The sequence below is a fragment of the Hippoglossus hippoglossus genome, chromosome 13 (assembly GCF_009819705.1).
Source record: "Hippoglossus hippoglossus isolate fHipHip1 chromosome 13, fHipHip1.pri, whole genome shotgun sequence".
In the NCBI taxonomy this organism is placed as follows: Eukaryota; Metazoa; Chordata; class Actinopteri; order Pleuronectiformes; family Pleuronectidae; genus Hippoglossus; species Hippoglossus hippoglossus.
The window spans coordinates 5,759,962-5,781,565 of NC_047163.1; the positions used below are offsets into that span (position 1 = coordinate 5,759,962).

The window sequence follows — 21,604 nt, forward strand, 5'->3', positions numbered from 1 at the left end:
CATACATTGATATCAGTCCCATAGATATATCGGATTATCATAGTTATTTACTGGGAAACTGGCAAAAAAATTTAAGAATCTTGCAATGTTTAGAGATTCCTGGATCTGGCCCTTTGTCCAAATCCGCTCCAAAAAGTTAATTGGTTCTTTCTTGGCCTGTGTCCCATCCTCAAGTTTCATGGAAATCAGTTCAGTAGTTTTGGCGTAATTCAGCTAAAAAACAAACAAATCAATGGAATGAAGCCAGAATATAACCTCCTTGGAGAGGAGGCAAAAATCAACATAGAAATATTTTTTTTTTTCCCCCCTGATATTATTTTTTTCTTCAATTTACATGAATTACTGAATTACTACTTTAGGCGGATATGCCTGGAAATAACTTTCTTCTTTTCTTTCTGTTTAATACGTCTGTACAACCTCCGCTCTTTTACAAATCTGCTTTAAGAAAAGAGCGACCTTCGCTTCCTGCTGCATTTCATCATCCACAGAAACATTTCATCCAACATGGATCTCGATGAGGTCGCTGTCTTTGCACTTCCATTTTTCAAGGTGATATCCTGTGACAATCAAGGCGGCGATGAGACCAGCTTATGGTTCCTTTCATCTCATATCTGACGCATCCATTAACTCGCCTCGCTTCCACCTCTGATGTGCAAGGAAGCCTTTCAAACGCTGTGCAGCGCAAACGAGCGCAAGAGCCATTAGCTGTGCTTCATTTTGACCATTTTCCTTTCACCATCTGCTGCTCCGACACATGGTGGTGGGATGAGTGATAAGCATTCAGTCCAGATGAGGAAGGGGAGAGCAGCACTATACCAGAACACGCCATTCCCTCGAGAGACACGCTCATATTTCTATTCCAGGAGTTTACCGCGGACATTTCCCCATTAGGTTGTTCCCGTGTTACCTTGCTGAGTGTAGCAGATGACCATGAGCTCCTGACTGACGTCCCCGCTCCTGCGCACGGGGACCAGCAGCTCGCCGATGTCCTCCTCGATGTTGTAAACAGCCGAGGGTATGAACACCGTTGATTCTGCGGGCGAGAAAAAAAATCAAACATCCACACATGAGATCCTGATTGTGATATGAGGTGTTGTGTTATCAGAGCTGTGTACTTTTATTGTTGAGGCTTATCTGACTCGTAGGAAGAAAAAAACTGCCTGTGTAAGTGAACTGAAAGATGAAGGAACGGGGGAAAAGCGTCAGAACATCAAACCATGTGTGACGTTATTTACATCAAAAAAGCTCTAATGCGTTGGTTTGAATTACAGCTCTGCAGATAGTGCCTCCGTCACGTTTTATCAAAACCCACCGTCTGCTGTTTATTTATCTGCAGCAAATATTGCAGCTTAGAGTCGGCTTATACAGTGTGACCCACGGAGACGGCGCCGCTTATTGACCTGATCGACCTCATCTCAGGGGTAAAGCTGTCGGGAATCGTTTTAGAGGAGGTGGATTCAATTCAAATTCAGAGACGTCCCAGACAGAGAAAGTTTCCTCGAGGTTCAGAACATCTTATGTCTCCATAGTGTTATGATTCAGTGCAATATATATTGGAATTTACTGTGAGTTTTCACATTGAACTGGACGGATTTTAAATGAGCACTCCAATAAAAGATAAATGCACTCTTCTCACGGGAAGTCAAAAGCGAAGAAACACAAGAGAAAGATTTTGTATTTAAATGAGCATCTTAAAGTAAAGAGTTTAATTAGAAGGAATAAAATAAAAAGTGTAAGTTTTTCCTAACTGGAGTTTAACCAGAGTTTGGCTTTCACACATGCACAACACAGCGGGAGGTTCTCTGCATGGACGCACACACCACACAACAGCATCAAATCCTCCGGAGCAGCCGGCTGCAGCAGGCAGAGGCAGGAAGTGACGTTTTAACTCCGCCGCGGAGATCACGTGATTTTCTTGACAACACAAAGACGCCGGTGTCGGCTTTCATCGCCACAGACTGTCTTGACACACTCGTCTGTGTCTTCCTCGTGTGTGGGTCGCCACTTTTTCACCGGGAGATGTTTCTTTCATTTTTGCATCTGTCGCACGTAAGAAGCGCCATCAACCTCCTCCCCCCCCCGTCACGTGAGACAATTTACAAACGTATGCAATCGGTCTGTGTGTCTAGTTCCTGGTCTGCCAATTAGTGACCTCTGCTTCAGGGAATTAAAGGAAAATAACGAGAACATATTTGTGTCACACACTCAGTTTCATTTAAGAAGCCTATTGGTAGTTGCCAGCATTAATTGCAAGAATAAAATAAAAAGGTGTGTTTGCTCTAGTTGGAAGCAGGAACACATCTTTTTTACTGAGCGGGTTTACTGGCAGCGCTCCATCTCTTTGTCTCCCTCTCTCTCACTCCGAGCTCTGTGGAACGCTCAGAGAGAGAATGAGGTCTCACAGCATTTCAGCCATGAAATCCACAGAGCTCAGACAGAGGCCTTGTATCCTCCTCACTGAGCATCATGGTCGCCCACATTAAAAAGGTGCTGCTGAGTCAAAGGAAAACGACCTGCACCTTTTCCTCCCAAGGACCATGCGGACAATCGCAAAGGACGATGTGGCCGCTCTTCATTTCTTCTTTCCGACAGCTGTCGTCAATCCGAGCCACTTGAGTTAGTCTGAAATCATTTATTTTACGCAGTTTCACAGTGGCAGCCCTCGGGCTAATCCATATTTCCTCTGCTCTCGGTGAAAAGTGAACAAGAGGCAAAAGAAAATACATTTTCACGAGCCGTCAGCGTTTGTTTGACCTTGAGAGGTCCAAGACGCAAGACGAAAAACCTCCGCAAACCATAAACAGCATAATGACACGGTGCAGACATTTGGCTGTCGGAGTTCACGGCGTGAGAGACGGAAATAGGATTTCACATCTCGCAGAGAGATAGCTGCCAGTTCTGTTGATTGCCCTCCAGAGACGGATGTTTTGTGAAACAAAGCTGCAACTTAACATGATAATTAGCATAAAGTGTTGCCAGCAAATTCATCCTTTTCACCCAATGAAGCCCGATGGGATGAGGATAAGAAGCATCTTCCTTTTTTTGATATTATGCGGCTCTGTATCTCAGCTCTACATTTTAAGCGATGCTTCGTCCGTATTTGCATCATAATCATTTCAAATGCAAGGGAGGTCATCATCATCCCTTCGACCTTGTTTATCTATTTTTGTGGCAAGAAAACACTTCGCACAGAAGAGCTTGTTCCTCTTTACTTTGTATTGAGCAATTTTCATAATCAACTCGGGCTCTAGGTGTTCCGTCTTCATGTGATTGTCGGCTCTTTCCTCTTCTATCCGTCTTTCTGAGCAGCATTTCCCCAGTCAACGCTCGAAACATGAATACAGCCCGAAATGAAAGTTTGAAGGCTTCCTGGACCCTAACTGAGATCTCTGCTGTGAGAGAGAGATTTACCTTTAGACACTCTGCACTACCCATCATTCTTTCCCGGAAAATGCATTGCCTTTTTTCCCCATTTATTGATTTTTCATGTTCTAACCCACAGAGAAAGGGCATGTACTGTGTTATTTCACTGAAAATGTCCTGCTGTCAAACTCTATTATAGCTCTAAGGCCCAAGTGTGTTGCATTGTTAAGCAACAAACCCCCCCCTCCCTCCCAAAGAAAGGAAAAAAGCAAGGTATACATTGCAGTATTTGCTTTAGGTTTCACCTACAAGAAATATATATATTCTCAGTAAAACGTACCACTATTCCAATATTAAATAGTAGAATTAGTCAACATTTGAATAAATCTCAATTAGTCTCTATTACTCACCATCATCAGGGTCCAGGATCTCCACAGTCGCAACCTCTGGGAACTCCAGGGCGGCCATCACCGGCTCCGAGAGGAGGATCTGAAAGGTCTCGGACACTTCATAGTCGCTGTCCGACAGGATGCGGACCCTCCAGGTGGCCGTGGTCTGACCGGGGTTGAACTGAACCTGTTTCTGAGACTTCCCCCGGAAGTCTTTGTCCTTCTCTGCAGTGCCATCCTTTGTGCCGATACCTGAGGGAGGACATGGGGAAAAAATGGGTTGTTATTATAATCAAGTAACATCTGCAGAACCCAATAAATCCCAATAAATCAGGATTCACCTTCTTCCTTTTTTGGCACTGGCAACCTTATATATAAAACATTTTTCTTTGACGTGTTGGTTTCTGTTATTCTTTGTAGCCATGAATTGTGACGGTTGTATGATATTGTCAATAAATATGATTAAAGGAGACATACTATCAGTTTTTCTTGGCTGGGTCTTAAAGAGACAGGAGCTAAAAACCAGGAGTCTCTGAAAGAGGAGCCGACTCAATGCATAAGGAAAGAGATGAGTTTTAAACCTTTTTCTAGTAATGAAACAAATTAAAGTTATAAACCTTAATTGTATGTCTCAATTAAACTACTGTTTTTCATCAGGAGGATCCACTCACTAGTTGGTCTAACTCTTCAATAGCTGCCTCCGTTTGGGATTCAGTTTCCCACCCCCAGTGTTTGAAGCGACCATGGTGGGAATAAAGCCAATTATCCCTCACGTCAGCCTGGTTTCTGTAGAAGTGGATGGAGGGTGACTTGTGTTGTCTGACCTTCAGCATGTGAGCTGTCTGATGGAGCTTACAGCCACTATGGCAGTGATACTGGCAGGATTCCTGGTGAGAGGGAGCACTGAAGCCAGTGAAATGTCACAAAGCCTCTCCATTGTTTTTGCTAACTGGTCACACAACACACAGCAGGGGGTCTGGCAGTAGATATAAAGAACATGGCTACACACCCCATGTCAATGCAACCGGCTGCCACAAATAAAAAAACAAGGGATTAACCGATAAATGGACCAGTGGCGTGACAGGAACTTTTTTTTTCAGAAACACAAAGAAGAGAAAAAACTGAAATATCATATCACGTCAACCCACGAGATCTTCAAAAGACCTCAGATTAAGGAATGCATGAGTTTCGGGTTTTTAAGAAAAATAGCAATTCTATTCTTTGATGGGAATAAAAAGTGGGCTTTGATATGCAAGCATAGGCAGAAGGAAACGGCCCCTGCACATATGTGCTGAGATAAAATGGTCAAGCTCGGAAGCTGGAAGCTTGGAAAATCAGCCGTCTTCAAAGAGCTGCTCAGTGAGTATGATTTTCTCCCAGCCCTGTCTGCTGCACAGAGCTGGGAGTGGCTGGCCCGGATCACAGGAGCAACTCTGAGGCATTGTGGCAGGTGCGCTCTTTGTAGCATCCATGACCAGGTGGCATCTGCACTGACCGGTGAAGCAGTATTCCACCGGCGGGCCCCTGTGTTCCCTCAGGCTGGGTTTGGGGAAAGAGGAGCTATCCACTGGCCTGGGATCAGTCGTGATCTCAACGCAGCACTGAGGCAGATGGGTGGATTGAATTGTCAGGCTGCTCAGGTGGCCTATTTATTCTGTTTAATCAAAACAGTTCTTTTGCTGCCTAAAGCCTCATGGCAGAAGGGGAAGGGGCAAACTCAAAATAGTCACTGTAACAAAGTAATGAAGGATGCAAAACTTAGGGAGACAAGAGAATGGTTGATTTTTTTGGGAAGAATGTCTGATAAAATTAATTCTCCAAAATAATTCCCTCTTGGGTAGCATGATTCTAACTTTCTTTTTTGGGACCCCCTCGAAAACAAGATGATACATCTCATGACGATAGCTCCAGTTAGATTAGAGTTAGGGGTTTGATTTCTGGAGATTTAAATAGATGTGTGTGATTGACTAAATTTGGCAAAAAGAAGGTTCCCGGATTGAATCCCAATTTGGCCTGGGTCTTTCTCCCCGTGTTTGGATGGGTTTCCTCCCACAGTCCAAAGGCACAGAGATTGGGGTTAGATTAATTGGAGACTCTAGTGTGAGTGTGAATGGTTGTTATTCTGTGTATATCAGCCCTGTGACACACTGGTGACCTTTCCAGGGTGTGCCTGGCCTCTCGCCCCATTGTCAGCTGAGATCGGCCTCACCCCCTTGACCCTCCAAGGATACATGGTGTAGATAATGGCAGATGGAATGTACAAATAGACATTAATGGGATAGCACAACAAAAACTGTTTTCTGTTCAATCTGCAAATGTTTATCTTGGATAGAAATAACAAAGAAGAAATATTTCCACTGCGAGGAACCGAACAGATGAGTGCATGATCAAATCATTTCAGCCTTGGTGCATAAACATGTATTTGCTTACTGTAAAAAAGAAATGCACAACATAAATGGTTCCACCACTCTGGCATTTAGAGAGAGAAACTTTTATCGCTGTGCTACTTTGAGGGCATTGTCAAAGCAAAATGTTCCCGCCTTGGAAGAAAAAAGCCGAATAACAGTTTTCTTTGTGAGGTTTCCATCACGGAGAAGCCCATCACCCTCCCTCATTCATTACCAGCCCCTCACCCCTTCATGCTGCCGAGATCGAAAGAAAACTGCCCTGAGGAAAAAAAACTATCGTTTGCACTCGAAAGAACGCAACAGTGACTTTGGACATTTTGAAAAAGGCAGGCGGATTTGTTTTTCTGGGCACTGAACGTCGAGTGCAAGTTCAAAGTGGTGCTCCTTTAATTTATAATGCAACCATTAATAAAATAGTAGCAATGCTGCAGAGAATCAAAACAAGAGATAATTATTCGAAAGATATACTGTTTTCTTGTTTAATATTAATTCGCAGAGGGATCAGTGCGAGGTCGTCACACAGGAAAAATACTTTTCCATTTTCTTTTGTTCTTGCACCTCATCAACATAAACAACAAAATAAAAAGCACATTCCTGTTCTCAAAGTTGTTTACTTTTCACTTTTATCTGCAGCTATACCTGCCTGCAGAGCGATAGATGATGATCTGCCTCTGGATGTGTATCTTCTTTTCACTGAGCAGATTGACTGTGCAGTGTGAGGCGCCGTAAAGGTCAGCAAAATCTGCACATCACCTCAGAGATATTTCATTAGCCCGAAGCCCAGGGGCATATAAAGTTAGAGACGACAGTACAGTTAATATTCTATGGGATTTGACCTTTAAAATTGGTCCATTTTAATCACTCCTCATCTACATAGACGGAATAAATGAAAGCACTAAAAAAGGCCATTTGTGCCAGTAGTAAAAATTCCTTCCACTCATAAATGCTCGGCTAGTTTTTTTAACAGTACGAACAGGTATTGTTCATTTAGTTCCAGCCAGTAAATTGCCTCAGCTAACATTTGGAGTGGCGTCGTTCCGTGGCCACCAACCTCAGGCGACCTCTCTCCTGCGCACACGGAGTCCCCGAGGGATCGTCTGTGCTATTGTGTGATTGGAATGTAAATAATGGTCGAGAGGTGGGAGGGGTGAAAGGTCGCGGCCTGTGTCACCCTAAAGGGTGTCTGGGCCAGCCTTAGAATTGCGCCAAAATATACAAAGAGTGTGGTGCATGTCGTAGAGTCTGTGCTGCGGGGGGCTCGTCTATCAATATGTCGGCCTCAGGCACCGAGGTTAAAAAGGACTGGAAATAATTCCAAACAACATCTTCTGAGGAGGAGTGAGTTTTCATCCCCTTTGTTTGTTTCTTTATCTGTGTGAACGTCAGCTACGAGGACAAATGAAAAGAATCAATAGAGTCACTCAAGTGTGTTAAGTTTGTCTGTGAGGAGCAAAGTTTATGGGACAACACGTTACAACATAAACATATAGACATTGGTCCATATCCTAATTTTTCATTGCAAAAGCTTTGTAGGGCAAGTTACCACTTATCTACTTTGCCCCAGAAGGGTTAATATTAGATCATCAGAGAAAATTCCCCTGAAGGTCCCAACAACCCGATCAGAGTCGAGTAAATCTGCCTTTTACTTTCATGCATCTCATGCTTGAAAGGGGCTGCGCATGTTTTCAACTTGTACTCCTCACCCTCTCTTGGCATGTTTTAGAATCTTTTAAAATTAGTTTTCATAGAATATCTGCTTTTACTTTCCTTCTTTTTGGATTTGACCTTTAATTTGGAGCCCATCTCGACCAGGACGCCCTGGCAGAAGAGCTTATGTATCTCAATGGCACCTTCATGTTTAAATATGGGATAAATAAACACTTATTCCTGTTCGTCTTTCATTTCTTCTTATTTCTTTTTTAATATCTATTAAACTAGTAAAATACTTTTAGATATTTCTTATAAAATATGTATTGCATTAAGTTATTCACTATTTTTGTTGCAGATCAGGACCCAGAATAAAATCATCCTTTTTTCAGAAATAAAATCTAAATCTTTGGATAAATGAAAAAATATGTCTTGCTCTCTAGTAGCTTTGAATAATGAAGTGTGGCTCGCCTTGGAATGAATCACTGTTATTATATCAGAGGTTGTGTTCACTTACTAACGAATGAAGTTTCCCCCAGGTAGCCTCGACGCCGCAGCACCACCTCCAGGAACTTGACCTCTTCATCCACCACGTAGCTCTGCTTCTCTAAAGAGATCCACGCCCAGTTCAGACGGAACTGCTGGTGCTTCAGTTTGTTGCCTCCTGCAGATAAAACACAATTAGAGAGAAAGCAACCTCAGATGTCTCGCCAGAACTCATCACACGGCAAAAAGAAAACAAAGACGAGACGAATAAAATAAAAATACTCCTTATTAGCTCGATTTCTTGGATACCTGCAGGACTTGACTTCACTCAGAGGGAGGGATGAGGGATGTGCTGCCCTTATGCAAAAGAAATAGGGGTTCGTGCATTCTAATTGCTTCATTTCTAATTAAGATAAAAGGTGTCTGTTTCCTGTCTGAACTGGGTTATTTTATCTTTTGCTTTTGAAGTTGGATTCAAAGGCCGGAGCTACAGTCCTAGAGGGCATTACTGCTACCATTTGACCATAAAGACACACACACACACACACACACACACACACACACACACACACACACACACACACACACACACACACACACACACACACACACACACACACACACACACACAGAGATAAGAAAAAAAAATTGTAACGATGTGCGCGCAGTGACTCATTCATAAATCAAGCCACACTTTTGCATTGAAGTTTCTTGCATACTGGCTCGAAGTCTGAATCATATTTCCCTCGTGTGAAAAGAAAGTTCAAGATGGAAAATAACCCCTGAGTCTGCGAGAGAAAGGCTGGAGGAAGACAATCGACCTTGGCGAGAACTTGGCGGTGAGTCAGATAATCCGCACAGCACCTGAGACATTTACACATAAGCTTCTGGACAACTTCTCTGAATATGTAGCTGCGGGTGGTCCAAGATAACATCTCCCATAGGCCGAGGTCGTATGCAATGCTTGAAGGAGGTGAATCTTGGACCTGGCATTGACCAGCATCTCTTGAAAGAAAGGTCGAGTCAGTCGAAGGAAGCACAGCAGCAGGACACATCCCTGAGTCTGCTGAGCATCAATAACCCAAAGTCCAAGGGGACTAATTCGAGCAGAACATCTGATCTGAAACCCCCGCCGGGCACAGACTGCTACAAAGAAGAAGATGCAAGGACACAGACCACAATTGAAGTGGCCAAAGTCGAGCAACAAAGATGAGTGGGCAAAAGTCAATACAGAGCAAAGTGAAGTTCTGGGGGGGCCTCAGCAGATTCAAAAAGCTGGAAAGATTGAGTGACCTGATGTACAGCTAGGCAGAAGAAAAGTTTGGTGGAAAAAAAATGAAGCGAGGCAGAAATAAACATCGCCCCCTCTGAAGTATGGAAAGCAACATGAAACTGAACATCTTGTTAGGGACAGAAGGTTCTTGAAGAAAGAGAGGAGGGCGGCAGGAGAGCGAGGGGTATCATCCTCCTACAAAAAGATATAAAAGATTTCCTGGCAACACAGCAGAGGACAAAAAAACTTCACAGACAAAAAGAAGAGGGCACAAACATCTTTTTACCAGGAAGCCTTGAGATGTGTAAAAAGACTCTTCACAAAAGGAAAATAAAAAGACAGGATTGCTTAAAATGTGGAAGAGGGACGTTTACAACGACCTGAAAGTAAGACACCAATGATGAGAGGTAGGAGCGGAGTCATACCTCCAGATATGCCCCCCGTCCTTCAACCAGAGCACTGCAGATATCCTGAGATGGCTCTGGAAACTAATGAAGGTGGTATTGGAGAGATAAACTATTGTGAATGCCTGGGGAAAACTAATCCCGAAGAAAAAAGAGGCCTCACACATTGATCCTGTCGGCCAAATCAGTCTCTTTAATGTGGTTGGAAAGATCTTCTTTCCATCACCACTCAAACCTAGAAGGGTTCATTGAGAGCGAATACCTTCACCTGAAAGATTGTCCTATCTCTCCATGTCAAATCTGTATCTCCTGGTATTATAATCTAGACTGTGGCGGCTCGCCATATTCTAACTTCATAAAGAACTTTTACACTTCTTTATAATAACATAAGAGATCTCTAACTTGGTGTTTCGCTCGGTTGCTACAATGAATAGCTGTGTGCAGTGCCATTTGCGTCACTATTTGCCGTGTGGTTGCTTCCGCTATAGTCCATAAAGTTGTTACCGGTCACGCAGACGGTAAGACCTACAGCTACAGTTTTGCACGTACTGTACCTGCATGGAGCTCACAAAGACTTGTCTTTAACCCTTTAGTCTGTGTGCCTGTCACTCGGAATCTATTGCGCATGACAGCAATGTTCGTGTGGGTACATGTGCACCCCCTTTCACTGCCATAGGTTGAATGAATTCTGAGAAATGTTGTACAGAAAGTAAAACATAATTTCCATTAATTTGGATCCACACCAACATTTTATTGGTTATTTCCTGGCACGTACCACATCCCTCCAGTAGAAGCACAATCCTGCTAACAGAAAGACAACTAAAACAAAAAAACACAAACTCCTGGAGGAATGTAACATAACGTTATTTGCAGAAAGATGGTATACTGCGCTGCCCTGGTTGCTTAGAACACACAAGCAAGATAGGGCTCCAGATTCAAACTGCTAAAAAAGGAAGGAAGAGAACTGCACGTCTTCTTCTTCGACCTAACCAACGCGTTTGGCTCCATCAAACACTACCTCCTCCAGACAGCCTTTCATTTCTTCCACATGCCAACAACCATGACTACCTCGAGTGCTAATTATTGTTGGGGATAGTTACAACATGTCTCGGGAGCTTGAGTGGTTCTTAAAAAAAATCAGCATGCACCCACCACACTGCACTTAGAAAGTTGTCGCCTGCTGCTAGGAAGGATGTTGAGATCCAGATGACTGCCATTAAACATCTGGCGGTCATGAAAGTGGTGAAATAACAGTGAAATTGCCCGAAGGGTGCAGGGGCATTGTTCCGTGGTTTAATTGCGCTGCTGTCGCTTGTGTTAGGCACAACTGAGAGGCTCGTACGCCCCACCCCAGTTGTTATGGTCAGTGAATCTGTCACGTCCAGCCAGCCACTCCACTCTGTCCATTTCCTTCCTCAACGGGTACACTGAGACGTCTACATTCACCATGTGTATTTTATTAGGTGTGAGGGCGCATGCATTTATGAGTTTGCGTGTCTGTGTGTGCGCGCATGTGAAATGTTCTCTGCACCTGTTCAGGACTCTTCCCTTCGGTCTAATAGTGTGAATAAATCCTCACAGAGAGTAAAATTGGGCACTTGTGCACCTCGTATTGATGCCTTTTGACTAAATGTTGCCATATCTGAGATAAAAAGACAAAATGTGTGGCACAATGACTCAAATTTAGTTGAGTACATGGAGGACTTTACGATGGGAAGACCAATAATGTAAAAGGATGCTAAAGAAACTTACTTTTCATTAATTTATCTTTGCAGAAAATAAATACTGATGAACTTGAGACTTGGTACAAATAGCTGCATAAATCACAAAGCTGAGATGAAACTAAAAACTGTTCTACTCTCCAGTGACAAATATTGAAGCATCTCTCTGTTTGAAAATGTGTGTTTGACTTCAGAGGCACCTTGTTTACAACGTAATGAGTATCTGACCTTAATATGTCTCAAAGAATTGTTCAACCTTTACAATTCATCTTCATTGCAAAAGTTTCAGTCCCGTGAATTCTATATAAGGTAAAACTCTATCTTATCAAAACATCTACCTGGAAATGTTTTCGCCAGTAGAGCTCTTTTCTTCCCTTTATTCCAACTAAGCTGTTTCTACCGATGCCAAAGTACAGCAAGTGTAAATTATTTTGTGTGGTGTTTTGCCAAAAATCGCACCACTTACAATATGGAAATTATCATAAAGTGAATCCACAGAATAAATCACAAGCTCAGCAGGAGAGGAAAGGTTTATGGCATTAGCTTTGATATAGCATAATAGCAAACAAGCCTGATCTCTGTTGGACTCTTTGGAAAGAAGAGATTAACCTAATAAGATGGATGAAGAAAAACATTTCAAGGTAAAAACTATTTTTGGCACAACACAGCACTTTCCCAGCAGCAAACAGTGCACATTTATAATTGGACTCAATAAACTATCTAATAATGAAACAAATCTCTCTGTCTTTGTCTGCAGCTGCTTTATCTCGAGAACCGTTCATTTGATCAGCTTCACACTTGGCGTGTCTATTGTTCGGAAACCAAGGGAGTGCCGTGTCGACTTTGGTGCGATTAGGACACATGATACATTCAATATTTATAAACAGGCCACCAGCGGCAACAACAAAACTGATTCTCCAGTTTTTGCTTCTGCATACTGAGCCACGTTTCACCGAACTCTGAATAAACAGGTGAACAGCTGTTTGCAGACCAGCAGTCGGTCTTTACTTGCTGCAGCTCAATTACTGCAGGTTCACTTCTTACAGGTTCAGAAAGAAATGTGGAAACAGCACAACTACGAGCCGAGGAAAACAGCCTATTCCAAACAGGAAAGGTTTAGAACAGGCACTGCAGCGGTTTTATCAGTTGGTAATGGAGACTCTGAAAATGTCTCAAGTGATGATTATAATAAGTTATACATTCTTGGGGTCTAAACCACAGTGTAGGATTTTTCCCTTCCTGTGTGTTCCACATCAATCTTCCGGAGACAGGCGACCTGTGTATGACAGGACCTCCCTACTCCATTTGGATTAAAGCCAGCCGCTTGGCACGTATGCCACCGGTAAACACTGCATGTGTGATCTCTGAGTCGTGAAGGAGCCTGTCCTCCGCTGAGGTAAAGGCAACAGAGACGCTCTGTGCAATTTATAGGACTTCACACGTTGGCACGCACTTTGTAGAATTTATAGCAAAGCACATACACTTGATCTCAGGCATAATTCTCGAAAATTAACCAAATAGATCATAATGCGTCTCGGGCAGAGACGGTTCCAGGATTGTTTATTGGTAGAATTTATCTTGAGTGCCTCTTGTGTTTCACTAACAACAGTAAAAGGTGACTTTGTAAAATTCTTCACATGGCAGTGAGGAAGCAGCCCACGCATTAAACTAAGCCTCAGAGGCTGCTGTGCTTTTCAAGATGAATCACGTCAAACACCTGTTTGTCTTCAGCAGTATTCACACACAAAAAAAACGTGGCTCTATCAATTATTTATTTTTCATATCCGGCAAGAGTGCGTCCCCAAACCTGAAGCTTTCAGACATCAGGATGAAAAAGAAAAATCCATTTCACAGTTTACACAACAAGACATATAGTCCCAGCATCACTTGAGTAAATATTGAGTTCTGAGGCCTTAAAGTCGCGTTAAAGCTGCAGCGGTGCGTTCAGAGAGCCGGGGAGTGGAGGTGCTCAGTTCCAGAGGACCACTTCACTCCCCCAGATTTCTTTCTAATTAAGATAAGCAGGGGTTGGAGTATAAGTCCACTTCAAAGAGGCCCCAAGGAAAACACCAGAGTTAATCTTTAACCAGCCCTCGGAGCACTGAGAAAGAATTTAGTGAACAATATCAGTATCTCTCATGTGCCGGTCTGTGCAGAAAAAAATATAAAAATATAATATACAGTGAAATCATCATACTCCTCATAACAGGAACCTGGAGTTCAGTTTATATTTCTTATTATATCTATAAACTTTATTGCTACATCTTTTTCACTTTCTCATAATAAAAGGAGTCCTACAAAGTCCAATTCTAATGTTCTTCAGCCCCTTCACAGATTTACCCTGTAGTGTTGGTCTCCAGCTCTAAGTAACAGTGTCGTCAACGTGTCGGGCCTCTGCAGTTTCAACCACTTGACCATAACCAGCCTTGTACATTAACCTTTTCACACACAAACCCATGTTCAGTTCATGAAGCAAACACCCAGTTCTTTCCGCTCACATACTGGATGTGTGATGACGGACAGAAAGCTTTTGAGAGAGGCCAAAAAATGCGAGGGGGCCGAACAGTGCCAACTTGGTGCCCCTGTCTCCTCCCTGCATACATGTTGCAGACAGCCCTTATTTGGTCACCGCCGAGCGTTGTGGGGCCACGGTGCCCCATGGACCCTCATCTGTTCATTCAGCCAGGCAGACAGACAGGCGGTCCTTTGCCCACAGAGCCGGCAGCGCACTGATTAGTCGGGATAATTATGGACTCGCCAGTGAAGCCTGTTCAATGGACATAATGCAGCTAAAAATACTTAATGATCATATACTGCACATGGACTTTGTGCTAAGAGTTTCTGAAACATTATAATGTCACACAAACACTAAAGATAGATGGATAGAGATGTACAGCTGTGCACCGGAGCAGTGATGTGCTCACACTCTAGAGATTCTAGTTCAATGTGAATGACACAAAATCCTTTCAGATGCATTAAAACAGAGCAAACTGGAGGACGACAGCAAGGGAAGCATTTTAACTTAATGTAATTTAATAATAAAGGCATGAAATCTGAACAGTAAGTGAGTCATGTAACTTTATTGAGATATCCTAGTTAATTCAATTATGTAAATCTGTATTGTATTTTCATTTAATGAATGAAATTAATCTATCAATCAAGCAACCAAGCAATTAACTAACTAAACAAACAACCAACCAACCAACCAACCAACCAACCAAAAAAACAATCAACCAAGCAATCAACAAAAGTATAATGTTCTATCATTAGCTACAGTTGAAGAAAACTAGAGACTTACACTGAAAAACACTGTGCTCTCAAAAACAAGCAGGATATAAATAATAAAAGAGGAGAAACAACACTTAAAATAAACATAAGTATCTGACAACAGAGGAAGAAAATCCCCCTTGCCAAAAGATTGTAAGCCTATTTTGGGTTTTGTTGTTTTTGAGAGCTGAGGTTTTACAGCAGCTTAGTAAACTGTGGTAATTCTTTCAAACATTAACTTACTACTAATAAAATCTCATTAACGAGTTTAAAAATAATAAAAAAGCTTGAAACACATGAAATACTCCAACATAAAAACTGCCTGGTCGACAGAAACAAGCCTTTACTGCCTGGATTAAAGATATTTCATCTTATTTAGATTTCCATTTTTGCAGTGCAGCAGGTTTTTGGACCACTGGGGTGCTAGTAAATGCTTTTCATTCCACAATGAACACCAAAACAAGTGAGAACAAGCTGTGTATTTTGTAAATATTACACATTACACCCCTTTCATTGTCTTCCAACTGCATGTGTCACATGACAAGTCTGGTCCAATCCTGATCCAGGGATCACGCCTGGAGTAACAGGCTATGGTTTAATTAGCTCTAGATGGATAATAACCCTGAGATAGCAAACCCCCCGAGCACATCCATGCCAGCAGCAGTGTGGGAACATTTTGGTTATGAACCGTACCATGAATTTGGAGAATCATTACACCACTAATGTACAGACAGCTCAAACAAAGAAGCAGCTTTTGATTTTGAACGGGGAAGCCCTCGATCATTTTGTCATGTTAATTGACTTCATTGTCTAAATGCCTAAATCGATGATTTGCAGGAACACTGTTTTAAAATGAAAACTCTCCCCCAGTGGGAAACTGCTCATTTACACTTGTGCCAAAAAACAATCCCCATGTGTCATTTGTTTACGTGCACAGAGATATTTAATAATGCGGCTGATGAAAATGCTGGATAGGGAGTTTTTGTATCTGCACTGGGAGCCAAAAAGTCTGATGAAGCAGATTTAAGAGCCCCGTTTAAGCCAATTCTTTAAAAATAACTACACTGTTCGTCAAAGCTCCAAAGTCTTCACCAAACAACCGTCTTTGATCTCAGACCTGAGCGGCGGTAGCAAAAGATGGTTATTGTATTTTTCTGTTTAGCCAACATTTTGATCTTCAACCACAAATTACTGCCAGAATGCTTCAAATTAAAAGGTATATGGTTGTATGACTAGACAGAAGACGACTCCTGTGATATGGGATAATCCTCCGTTCTTTGATCTGGGTCGAAATGGCAATCCAATTCCTCCCATTTCCAGAAATTCAACAAAAATATCTCTGATATGGTCTCAACTATAAATCATGAGGTTTCACCCCATTCTAAAAGCATCAAATCACTAATTAGAACCAAACTTACGAGAAAGGATGGGGGGCGGTTGATTTATGATACATAAATCAACGCTGTTTACCCCTGAGACTCCAGAAGTGTATTGTGGACTCAAACACTTCACCCACTCGTCCATCAGCATAGTGGTGAGTAGATAATGGCTGTATTTTCCTTTTTCTGTAAACTATCCCTTTAAGGAAAAGATAAGGATTCACTTCTGTGAAGAACTGAGACAATTTTCTGTCATCACAACTCTGTTACATGAGCTGTCTTTAAGCCTCATAATGTACCAGACCATACCGGCATACTTTTCACCTCTCCAATTAAGGGAAAAGGGGGGATATGATAATCCTGCTGAAGGAAAGAACGCACATAGCAGAGCAGAGAGCGCGAGAGAGCGATATGGTCTAATCACCCTAAGCCTTGTATCAGCGGCTACGAGTGGGGAGTTGGCCGTGGCTTGAAAGATTTAGAACTGTTGAGATTTCACAGGCACTGAAGCCCCTTTTCTTTACCGGGGCTGCAGCCTTTTCAGGGGACCGGTCCGCTTTAAATCTGGCCGCTCCGCAGGGTCCCATTCTGGCTGCTGTCGCCTCCGCGTCCGCTCTGACACAGTGGTCTCTCCGAGGAGATATTTGAGGGTGTGAAAGAAAAGGCCAAAGGCTCCTCCAGACAAAAGTGCTGGGTCAGAGTGCCACACGAGGCTTAGAGCAGGGGGAAGGCTTTGCTCGCAGCAGGTAAAGTTCTTTGAGATTAACATCTGAACCACAACTATAGAAGTGATTTAACTGTGTGCACTTTCCAAATGTGGAGCACAATGGCTGGAATTACTTTTGTCCCCAAACTTTCAACGACCACATCACGAATCCATTTCCTCAAATGGCCTCGGAAGGTGTTGGGATATTTACCTCCTGTTCACATCCATGGGAACATATTGACTTATTCTGTTTTAGGGAAGAACAAACTGTCTTTAGTCTTTTTTGGATCCTATTTTCACCACTTCAACGGAGCAGAAATAAGTCCAGTGATTATAATTTCCCCTTTGTTCAGTCTTACACAGGCAAAAAACAGACACACTGACAAATAACTTCCCTAATGCATCCCTAAGCAACATCTGCAGAAAGGCATTCAAGGTAAAGCACTCAAACCTTGTTGTCTTTGATTTAAATGCCTTTATGAATCAGAAGAAGTCCTTCAATATGACAGTCAGTGAGAAACCTTTTATTAAGCAAAGAGGAAAATAACCTTCTTTGCATTCCTGCACGCTCCGTCTCTAATTCCAAATGTGCAGTATAAGGTTGTTGTGCTGCGACTTTCCTCCAGGGTCGCAGAGTAAAGGAGCCCCCTCGCGGGTCCTGTGTGGCAGGAATTCCCAGAGCTCTTATAATCTCAGATGGCTCCTTTATTTGTGTGGCCCAGGAAAGAGGAAATACTGTACAATGTGATTGTTAGGAGAGGTCGCTCCTGTCCTGCGAGTCGGCTTCACGCTCCACTGTCCTTTCACACTGCCACAAATGATGTCATTAGTCACCTCCTACACAAAACCCTCCCAAAACCCACACAGAAGCACTTTGCCTGCAGCATTTTAAAAGTTGTCGAGGACCATTCGAAATCAATTTGTTGAAGAAATATGAATCGTGTGAAAAAAACAGCTCAATACAGTGGATCTTTGTGTCTAGAAATGACTGGCGACACATATACGTGCATTCAAACAAGCATAATCCTATTATTCTCGCCTGGAAACACGAGTTGAAACAGAATCTGTCCCAACACCTGAGGATTAGCGAGCGGCCAACTCCGGATGCACAACTCTGCAGAGGACCCGTCTGTCGCAGGTTTGCCGATTCCCAGCCGGGGGCACAGGGTGTCCCTGCCAAGCGCCTGAGGTCAGGACTTCTCCCTGATCATGGCTACATCATTAGTGCTGGAACTGTTCAGAGCTGGGTGGGCACAAGTTATTCTAAAGTATTTCTTTCCCCTACAGTTATTAACAAGATTCAGAAAGACCGATTATTTTTCTCTTTAACATTTACTAAATATGGTGCAATCTGGTGCAATCTGAATCCGAAAAAATTGTTTTTCTGACCTTGCTTCGAGGGAAGACGAGCACTGCACCTGAAAACTGAAAAGATGAAACGTCAAATGTTCTCATATCTCAGCGCGGGTAAATAACTAAATCAATTAATTGACCTTGAGTTTGGGAACAGGTTCAAAAGAGGTATATAAAAGTGGTTTCAGGGGAGTTTGCTCGTTTCGATTGTGAAGGTGAGGTCAGACAAAGTACCCCTCGATTGCCCTTGAATAGCATTCCTGTCTGTCAAAGAGGATGCAGCCCCGAGTGTCTTAATTAACTGTCAGCCACACGGTTTAGAGAGCAGAAGCCCCCCCAACTCTCAATAGCAGAGGAAATAACAACAAAGGGCTGAATTAGCAGCTGCGGGGCTTTTTGTCGGCGCCCGCACATAAAGTTCACTGTGGATTTAAAAGAGAGTAAAAAACGAGTTTCTCACTCATTACCCGACAGTTCCTGGTATGAACAGTTTGGATATTTGAGCCAAAAGTTGCTCAAGTAACTTTGGCAATCTTATGTGAACCTCTTTAAAAAAAATTATGAGTAAGGTGCATGAGGTCAAACCTGCACCATAACCCTTAACCCAAACACTAACTCTAATCAAGGTTAAATCTCGCCCAACCCTAAACAGGGTCTAGCATGAGCTGGCCTAATTCTTTCATTCTCTTGTTTTGTCGAGGAAACTGTCCCAACAATTTACCTTACCCTTACCTAACGTCTAAAGCTTCACTTTTATTTTGCAAATTGCACTCACTCACCTAAATGTGCCTGATATTTTTCATCAAGATCCATGAAAAAATAAAAACCTGCCCTTTCTCGCAAAGAAAGTGTTAAAGAAAAGTGGAAAATGATCCGGATCTGCACCAAAGTTTAATGGGTTCTTCCTTGACCTTTACAACACCCTTCCACCAAGTTTCAAAGATATCCGTTCTGTTGTTTTTATGTAATCTTGCTCACAAACCAACCAAAAAAACCAATGGACAGGAGTGAAAACACAACCTCCTTGGCCGAGACAAAGAGGAATACCACGCCACACTCCATTTGAGACTCCGTGTGAGATTAACACACATTGTCCATGTCATGTCAGACACTGACTCGAGACGTGAGCTCATGGAGACAAAGATCTGTCTTTTGTTAAAACAGCATGTATTAAATGTACGTTAAGTCTACACTGCGGCTGCTGCTGCTGCTGCCGGTGACCGATTAGAAAAAGAACAGAGGTATCGAACTAACAAGGGGATACAAGGGAAGGTGTGAAAATGTGTGAGGAAACAAAGCAACCTAAGGATGCAGGATGAATGGGCCTGACAAAGAGAGGGGGCTGTGCTTTTTCTTGACCCCTGAATACACAGTGTTTGCTCTCTTGTCAGACCGAATAATGGCGGACTGTTTGCTGAAAGCAGCAGTGTGAGGCCATAGAATATAAAACCCCATCCGAGTCCCACAGACTCATGAGCTCCATACTAATAGAGCCGGGGGTTTGTCGGGGCTGTTCTCTGGGCTGGTTTCATTTCTGACAACATGTTTCTGCTGCATTTCACAGTTGTTACTCGCAAATCCTCACATGAGAGTAAACTGCTCCCTGAAAAGCTGAAATGGTAATTCCTAAAGAAGTGTTAAACGACTCCTGCTCCTTTGTTTACGACTGGTGAAAAGGAGCCTTTCGCGTAGAACTGTGCAAGCCTGCATGTAACAGATAAGCATGCAAGTCTGCGCTCATGAAAGGAGTCAAAGGATTTAGTGTTGTTATTGTCTCCTCCTTGTAGTATTGGACTGAAGATTTGTCTGCGCAGAGGAACAAACCCCGGTTTTCAAAAATATGCACAGGTACGCTGAAAGAAGATTGCTTTTGATGTTGCTTGGCAAATTTCATTAAGACTCTCCGACTGCAAATTGGAATCAATGCACAAAGAGGTTGTTTTTTTGGGGGGGAGAATGTGAATGTTAAAACAGAAACTAATTCAAAGAACTTTAGGTGAAAAAGTTGGAGACTCTGGTTGTTGCAAAGTCATGAATCCAATGAATGTGTTGGCCAATGCGAATAACATTTAAAATCGTACTTACAGTTACCACACTGGATAACATGTAGATTTAAATTCATGGCTATATACTCTTTATCCAATTACTCTTGCCTTATTTCCATGTAGTATTATTTTCAATCCTATCATCGCAATCCATCTCAAGTTGAGATACTGTCGTGCAGTTTATTGGAGTGTAAGTACAGTCTTCAAAGAAATTACTTTCACATGGTAAAACAAAGTTAATCCACAAAAAAAGCATTATTTTCATTACGATGGGCAAACCTTTGGCAGCACATTCAGATTCTAAACTTAACTACGCTGATGCAATGGTCCAACGGAAAAACAGTTACATGTAACTATTCAAATTATTGGTTGTGTTAGTGATGTAATGTTGTATTTGTATGTAACTATGTACATTATACTGTATATAATTCATCGAAGTTGGACGTGTAACACCTAACCTAACACAAGAGGATCAATAGAATGCTTCCTATATGAAAACAGACCACCAGGGACGACTTCACTCTCTGGCTGCAAACCAGATCTCCCTCTGGGGACGTTGAGAGTAATGACTGAAAAATTGAGATCAGCTCAGGTCATGAGGCTTAAACCTTCCCAGAAAGAGCAGGTTGTTTACCTCAGAGTCCAGGAGGCCACGCTAGTGTCTGCTTTGTCTGTTAGTTAGCAGGATTACACAAAAACTACACTGTGAGATTTTCTTTCAACATTTTCATTGATTAAGAATAATTGTTGGATCTTGATTTTAAAAAAATCAGGCAAAACCTTTTTGGAAATCTATGAAAAAATGTCCAAACAAGCCAATTACAAAAGGTTTAATAGAAATTTCCACTAAGAGTTTGCAGCATAATTTAACGTTGCACAGGGATCAATGTTAAAAATTATGTCAGCATGAGGGAACAGCAGTGCTCACTGGCTGAGACAAGTAGAGATAACAGCGAGGATATTTCCAACCCAACCAAACAACCCAACGCTTTGAAAAATTACCAGCAGATCAAAAGTGTCAGAAACTATCAACAAAAGCTGACGTGGAGCTGCTCTCCGTGTCGGAGCTGCCGTTCAGAGACCCATCGTGTTCAAAGCTGGAACAGATGCACAACCCGGTGAGAGGAGCACAACACCTGGCCCCCCCGAGGAAACGAGGAAAT

The 21,604-nt window shown here is 42.5% G+C and overlaps 1 protein-coding gene across 1 annotated transcript in view; it reads right to left on the minus strand.

Moving 5' to 3' along the window:
- The window catches only part of frem2b (FRAS1 related extracellular matrix 2b), a 58,229-nt gene that overhangs the window by 21,357 nt on the left and 15,268 nt on the right, over positions 1 to 21,604 (minus strand). The window contains exons 3-5 of the mRNA XM_034603885.1: positions 8,325 to 8,471; positions 3,774 to 4,004; positions 908 to 1,033 (exon numbers count right to left, since the gene is read on the minus strand). Coding sequence (XP_034459776.1) covers positions 908 to 1,033; positions 3,774 to 4,004; positions 8,325 to 8,471 — 504 coding nt within the window. The remainder of the gene's footprint in view (positions 1 to 907; positions 1,034 to 3,773; positions 4,005 to 8,324; positions 8,472 to 21,604) is intronic.